The sequence below is a fragment of the Littorina saxatilis genome, linkage group LG12 (genome assembly GCF_037325665.1).
Source record: "Littorina saxatilis isolate snail1 linkage group LG12, US_GU_Lsax_2.0, whole genome shotgun sequence".
Taxonomy (NCBI): Eukaryota; Metazoa; Mollusca; class Gastropoda; order Littorinimorpha; family Littorinidae; genus Littorina; species Littorina saxatilis.
This window is the reverse complement of record NC_090256.1, coordinates 10554087-10562090: the sequence shown is the minus strand read 5'-3', so window position 1 is coordinate 10562090 and position 8004 is coordinate 10554087. Positions and strand designations below refer to the sequence as shown.

At 40.8% G+C, this 8004-nt stretch overlaps 1 protein-coding gene across 2 annotated transcripts in view; it reads right to left on the bottom strand.

The window, feature by feature from the left end:
- Positions 1-8004, bottom strand: part of LOC138981228 (dye-decolorizing peroxidase YfeX-like) — a 21673-nt gene continuing 13669 nt past the window's right edge. For both annotated transcript variants that reach the window (XM_070354073.1, XM_070354074.1), the window contains 2 exons: positions 7374-7469; positions 1-2057 (listed from right to left, as the gene is read on the bottom strand). In XM_070354073.1, the coding sequence (XP_070210174.1) occupies positions 1807-2057; positions 7374-7469 (347 nt within the window). In that variant the 3' untranslated portion in view covers positions 1-1806. The remainder of the gene's footprint in view (positions 2058-7373; positions 7470-8004) is intronic.

Sequence of the window (8004 nt, the reverse complement as noted above, 5' to 3'; positions counted from 1 at the left end):
TTCATTTTCTCCTTTCTTTATTTGGTGTTTAACGTCGTTTTCAACCACGAAGGTTATATCGCGACGAGGGAAAGGGGGGAGATGGGATAGAGCCACTTGTTAAGTGTTTCTTGTTCACAAAAGCACTAATCAAAAATTGCTCCAGGGGCTTGCAACGTAGTACAATATATGACCTTACTGGGAGAATGCAAGTTTCCAGTACAAAGGACTAAACATTTCTTACATACTGCTTGACTAAAATCTTTACAAACATTGACTATATTCTATACAAGAACCACTTAACAAGGGTTAAAGGAGAAACAGAATCCGTTAGTCGCCTCGTACGACATGCGGGGTGCAGAGAAATAAGGATGTGGAAAAGAAGACTTTTGGTAAGTGAAATAAAGGTGATGGATCCAGTCAGGTAGAAATAAGACAAGAAAAGAATTGGAAAACTGCAGGGAATAGTAGGGAGAGTTTTCTTGGAAGGAAATATAGGTGAAAGGACTGGTAAGGCAGAAATAAGACAAAAGAAGAGAAATAAAGGGGTGGGGTAGCTTGGTGATAACACCCCCGCCGCGTGAAGGCGACCCCATGGGAGCTCATTTTCTCCTCTGACATTACAAATTATGCAAAACTGTTTGCATGCATGGATGTTTCTTTTTAAATAAAACAAAGAAATAGACAGCACCAGGTAATTGACAACTGTTTGAACATAATGTGGGAGTAGAAGCCGACAAAAGAAAAGCACCTCTATTTCTTTCCTTCTCTCTCTCTCTCCTACACACACACACACACACCTTCATTGTTGGTTCAACACTTTTAAAGATAGAGCCAACAAAAAATATTTGTTAGTTACAGAAAATATAATATGGCAGTAATATAACATAAATACTTAACATCGATCTACCATAAGATAATCTCAAACATTGTTTAATAGGCATTATTAATATCATAATCATGATAACAAAAATGCAGAAACCTGTACAACCCTTCGTATGAAATAAACTTTACTTAAGGCTGATCTACTCCCTCCTTTCCCCATCCTTCCCTCACTCCCACCACCAAATATTACATATGTTAAACACCACTCCTAATAGTTTCATAGTGCGTAGTTGTATCATGTTTTACAATCTTCTTTCTATTGTTTTCAAGCAAGCCATTCACATTCTGACTTCACTCAATGAATCACAACTTAGAGCAAAACCAAATCACAATTCAAAACTATAAAGTTTGAAAAAAAAACAATTTACGTACATGTGTATGCACATCAATGGAACATTCTTGGTAAAATATTGGGCAAGGGAGGAATGCTGTTTCATTCAGAAACATGTCATTCTTTGAACATTTTAACAATGAATATGGCAAGAAAATCAAAAGAAATATCAAAATATCTGGATTACATACAAAAATCCTTGGCAGTAATCAATGCTGACATCCAAACAATTCCAGGATTTGAAATACATTAATTTTTAGCACCATTCTTTCTTTCTTTCTTTATTTGGTGTTTAACATCGTTTTAGCACCATGTGTCACACGAAAACGAAAATGAACATGGTATTAATTATCATTTCCAAACTCTGTTTGCTAATTTTATACAGAAACAATAACAAAACACTGAACATTCCAGTCTTCAAGAGTCAAAAAACAAATTTATCTGGTAGTCATTTGATTACTATATGAGTTTCACATCGCAAAATCCATCACATTCTTCTTCTTCTTCTTGTCGATCACTCAGATGGATCACATTCTCAAACCAAGGGTTCAGCTCTCAATCACAACAGGCTTTAAACTCAAAATATCCTTTCTCTTCTGCACAAGGAAAGCTTACTCCAGTTGTTTTAGCTCTGCCATACCAGGGAAGTACCAGTAGGTTCCCTTGACGTTCTTGGTCAGACGCATGATGTCATCAGAATGACCATCCCCCCCTGCGCCCACCATGCGGTCCAACATGAACTCATGGTTTCTCGGAGAAGCAGCATAGCCAATGAAGAAAAGGCCTGCATCGCCGCCAAGTGTACCAAAAGGCATGGACTGGCGAACAATCTGGAATGGTTTGGGTTGATTGAAGCCATTTCCTGTTGAGAGAAAAAAACGCTGTCAAAAAATATACTAAAATGCATTGCCTGCCAGCGTAATAATTAGGAATGTACTGCTGAAAAACTGGATCTGTATCAGATGATGAAATCCATTATCTTCGACGACACATATCCAGACCTGTTTACCCCCCAAAATGAAAATCAGGAATGCAACTGGTACTTTTCAGTAATTTGAGGCATCTTTCAGTAATCTTTTGTATCAACCATAAACCAGCTCGAAAACGATTAAACGACACGTTTGAACGCGCGCTACCATGCAAAACAAGTACAAAATTGATGATAACCATGGTTAACAGTATTGTACTACACACACAGAAGGTCTGCACACACACACACACAAACCCACAACAACACCTGATATATAATAATGCAAGTTTTAACAAAGACAAGTGTACTTTATTGATAAAACACACACAGTATTCAGGGGCGGAGTAAGAAAGCCAGGGGGGGGGGGGGGGGGGGGGGGTTACAACCTGGGGTCCAGGGTTTGGGGGGCGAAGAACTGTAGCTATTTTATAAACAATTTGTGGCTTATCCTTGATTTTGACGGGCGCTGTGGCGGGGTGGTAAGACGTCGGCCTCTTAATCGGAAGGTCGAGGGTTCGAATCCCGGCCGCGGCCGCCTGGTGGGTTAAGTGTGGAGATTTTTCCGATCTCCCAGGTCAACTTATGTGCAGACCTGCTAGTGGCTTATCCCCCTTCGTGTGTACACGCAAGCACAAGACCAAGTGCGCACGGAAAAGATCCTGTAATCCATGTCAGAGTTCGGTGGGTTATAGAAACACGAAAATACCCAGCATGCTTCCTCCGAAAGCGGCGTATGGCTGCCTAAATGGCGGGGTAAAAACGGCCATACACGTAAAATTCCACTCGTGCAAAAACACGAGTGTACGTGGGAGTTTAAGCCCATGAACGAAGAAGAAGAAGAAGAAGAAGATCCTTGATTTTAAACATGATCAACTGGTGTCAGCAGCCACTCATTATTTCTTTTAAAGTTAGTATTTACAGGGGTGTCGTTTGGGTCGGCCCTTCGCCGATTTTTTTTACTTTGGCCGAAACTTTCATGTCCCTATCGGCCAAATGTCCAAAGAGTATTCGCCTAAATCGACAAAAGTTTGGCCAGTTTTTTGTATTGGTCAGGCTTTGATTGCTAAAACTGCTGCTGATGTACTTAGTCAAATGACTGACGTTTATTTCCTTCGCGAAAACCAAAAACTAAACATCAATGTTTTGAACGGAAGCCATTGCCAAAAAATATAGATGCCGGAGTGTTTTCCCTTGGACAAGGGAAACCACATTCTCAGCGTTTGCGTTCGCCATAGTTTATCAGTCAGTCAGTGTTTTCGATTTGGATTTGAACATCATGTCGCAACCAAAAAAGAAAAAAACTATATTGCTTAATTGGCCAAGGTTTGCTACCCTTCGCCAAGGTAAGTGATTCCGGACAAAATGACAGGAACACCGCGAATGTGGACAGTGTGTGTGAGTGGTAGTAGTGTTGTCGAGTCGATCGAAGCAGACGACATAGCAGACGATAGTCACCACGAATCGAAATCTGCTGAGCCAGAGAATGAAAAGCGTCCTCCAAATCGTGGTTTCCAAGCAAACTGGCTCACCCTACACGGTTTTTTTGAGTCACTTGAGAAAAAGTGACTCTATGTAATCGGTCAATGTTAGTCTGTCCGGCCGGCCGTCCGGCCGTCCGTAGACACCACCTTAACGTTGGACTTTTCTCGGAAACTATCAAAGCGATCCGGCTCATATTTTGTTTAGTCGTGACCTCCAATGACCTCTACACTTTAACGATGGTTTCGTTGACCTTTGACCTTTTTCAAGGTCACAGGTCAGCGTCAAAGGAAAAATTAGACATTTTATATCTTTGACAAAGTTCATCGGATGTGATTGAAACTTTGTAGGATTATTCTTTACATCAAAGTATTTACATCTGTAGCCTTTTACGAACGTTATCAGAAAAACAAGGGAGATAACTAGCCTTTTCTGTTCGGCAACACACAACTTAACGTTGGGCTTTTCTCGGAAACTATAAAAGTGACCGGGCTCAAATTTTATGTGAACGTGACTCCCAGTGACCTCTACACTTTGACGTCTGCTTTGGTGACCTTTGACCTTTTTCAAGGTCACAGGTATGTCTTGAAGGAAAAAAATTGAAATATCATATCTCTGAAACTATTCATCGGATTTGATTCAAACTTTATAGGATTATTCTTTACATCAAATTATTTACATCTGTATTGTGTTGTGAATAGCAATTTCTTCCTGTCCATCTGATGCCTCATATAATATTCAGAACTGCGAAAGTGACTCGATCGAGCGTTTGCTCTTCTTGTTATTGGAATTTTTACCAGTCTGAGTCATGTTTCCCAAGGCTTGTCAAGATTAGCTCAAGGTTGGAAGAGTTTTTTCTTTCAAGAATTTAAAGTCAAAGGTTTGAAAAAGTTTCAGAGAACTGGTGTCTGATGTAGTGATGTAGGGGGGAGTGGGGGGGGGGGGGGGGAAGGGGGATTCTGCCCCCCCCCCCCCCCCATGAATTTTTTTTTTTCTGTTTGTAAAGCCGGGGGAAGAGTTAATTGTTTAATTGTCACAGTATGCGACATGTCTTCCTTCTTGCCATACTATATGATGTCGGGAGCAGATATCAGTGAAGATAAATTGCCATTATTTAATACTAATGTTAAAAGAAATGAGTGGCTGCTGACACCAGTTGATCATGTTTAAAATCAAGGATAAGCCACAAATTGTTTATAAAATAGCTAACATTCAGCTTCAGGGGGGCTTTGCCCCCCAGACCCCCCAACGGGACCCTGGACCCCAGGTTGTACCCCCCCCCCCTCCCCTCTGGCTTAACTGCTCCGCCCCTGTAATCTGTGTTCCTAAGACAATGATTGTATGTATTGGTGTTCCCCTCTTGAGTCTTGTGCTTCAATGTTGCGGCGACTTTGTATGAGCCAAAATAATAGCCGAAAATTTTCCAAGATGTCCTAAAGCTTTCTGACAGTTTTGGCCAAATGTCCCAACATGAAAATGTCTAGCAACACCCCTGATTAAATAATGGCAATTTATCTTCATTGATATCCGCTCCCGACAACAACACACAATTCACAGACAGAAAATGTTTGGGTTTTTTGACAGCAGGCGGGGGGGGGGGGGGGGGGGGGGGGGGGGTATGGGGGGGGGACCCCAGTAACACACACACCCCTAATCCTTTTCTTTCTTTTTCTTTATTTGGTGTTTAACGTCGTTTTCAACCACGAAGGTTATATCGCGACGGGGAAAGGGGGAGATGGGATAGAGCCACTTGTTAATTGTTTCTAGTTCACAAAACCACTAATCAAAAAATTGCTCCAGGGGCTTGCAACGTAGTACAATATATTACCTTAATGGGAGAATGCAAGTTTCCAGTACAAAGGACTAAACATTTCTTACATACTGCTTGACTAAAATCTGTACAAACATTGACTATATTCTATACAAGAAACACTTAACAAGGGTAAAGGAGAAACAGAAACCGTTAGTCGCCTCTTACGACATGCTGGGGAGCATCGGGTAAATTCTTCCCCCTAACCCGCGGGGGGTCCCCTAATCCGCCCCTGGACTATTTACAGTGAAGATGCATGTGAACAAAACAAACCACCTTACATTCTGTCATATCAGACATCCTGCATTAAAACCAGTCATAATAACACTCTCCAGAAGCTACCTTTAAATTTAGAGGACCGATTCGTTTATTTCATTTAAACATTTTCTTTTAAGTTTTTCGATGCAAAGAACTGTAATCTTTGCTATATTGGAGAAATATTAATGGAGATCAGTTTTAGACTCAAAAAGACTTGAATTTCGGCAACAGCGCAAGTCACTGATGAGCGCGACCATAGACCTACATCTATGTCTCTGGTGCGACTGACCGTTGCGAGAGATCGGTTCACAGGTCTGAGAGATTCTGTTGAAGTAGAGACCTCGGTCAAATAAACTCGATGTGAAGCAGGCTCATGTTTTGCCAAACATAATTTGGTGTTTTTGTTGTTTCCATGTTCATTTGTGTACTCCCCATTTTGTTAAAGCCATATGTACTCGATGACTATACACGCTAATTGCTTTACCAACAGCTGGAGACATGCTAAATTAAGTTCCCTGCAAAATATTGTGGTCTAGGACCCCTTCAATGTTGAGATATGTTAATTTTCATTTTGATCTGGATCGTCCTATTTATAGATTTGCCAACAGAGGTAGCGTTGACGCAAGGGAAATAACTCCGCGTCTTTGTTTACATCCAAAGGTTTTGAGACTCTAAAACAAGCTGCAATGCATGTATATGGTCCGCACATGGCGACATGTCGTCATTACATGGTCTTATGGTGCGTTTGACATCGATTATGGGCAAACTACACTTTGTAAACACGGGAGCGCGTACATATGCCTTTAAACTAATGCTGCGTCTAACCTAGGGACACGTGCCGCGACGTGACTCGTGGCTGACTAGCTTTGTTGTTGCACTGATCTCAATTTGATCACCAAAATACATGTGATTCGCTCTTCTTAGATTTCGCCAGACACCGCCACTTGACTTGATAGTTTTGCCGATATTTCTGTACAACTTTCGCTTTTTTGGTTGGCATTTCGTCCCCACAGAGATCGGCCTTACACTTCGGACCAATGTCGATCGCAAAACCGCGCGGAATCCGACAAATACCTTGCTGCGCACATGCGCAGACAAGGCTGTTCCGGTCAGCCTTGAAATCACAGTCCTGGTGATTACCACAATTTCGACTTCGAATTTTCGCACACGGAAAAGGTTCTCTCGACCAGAATTTCCGGAATTTTCGGTAGATTTCCGTAATACCGGAATTACGACCCCAAATCCGTAATAATTCCGGACAATCCGGGAGGGTAAACAGGTCTGCATATCTTAATTTGAACCTCATTTGAACAATTCCCTGACTTTGTTTGATACTGTGTTAACGGCACAAGATAAAGAAAGAATAGGGAATTTTCTGCAAAACTTTCTTCAAAATCTTGCAGAACCAAGGAGTGACACCGACACTTTCTTTTTCCAAAACACAACACAATAAATTATCTGCAGAAAACTCGAGCAAAAAAAAAAAACAACCAATAAAAATCTTCAAGCAATGAAATGCTAAGGTAAGTTTACACTTCAATATATTCTCACTGATTGAAACCAATTGAAAAGCACAAAATCAAACTTTTTTGTCAGTTTGAACGTTGACATGAAATACTGAATGTCTAAACAGCCTTCAATGTGGAGCAGTAACACAGTACCTCCAGTCATGCGAGCCACATGCGATGTGATAGTCTTGCGAGGGAGTTCCACACTGTCTGCCCGTGTGCGTCCTACCCATCCCTCCAGAGTTTTGTCTGCAACACATCACAACATGCACACAAAGTTCTGTTTTGTCTGCAACACATCACAACATGCACAAAAAGTTCTGTTGTGTCTGTAAAAATTACATGTTTTAACAACTGATGGTTTATCCGCCAATCTCTTGTGTCTGTAAAATAACATGTTTTAACAAGAAACTGATGGCTTATCTGCCAATCTCTCGTGTCTGTAAAATAACATATGGCAGGTTTCATGGTATTAGGCCATTTTGATAGTCTCAGATTTGCTTAGTCTTTTAAATCCATATCTGTGAGAATCTGCTGTATTTGTTGTATTAACATGCAAACTAGTTGTTGTTTAAATACTTTTTTGAAAATAAAAGTTGAAATTTTTTATAATGTGTTTATTTATGTGCGTGTGAATGGTGGCGATCGTCAAAATACGGACGGATGAATTTACTTTTGCCACAGCATCACTAAACAAAGAACTAAATTCCAACACACACATGCACAAGTATCAATGCTGTGGTGGTTGAGAGTGCCAGAACACATTGAAATGATTGTTTTTCAA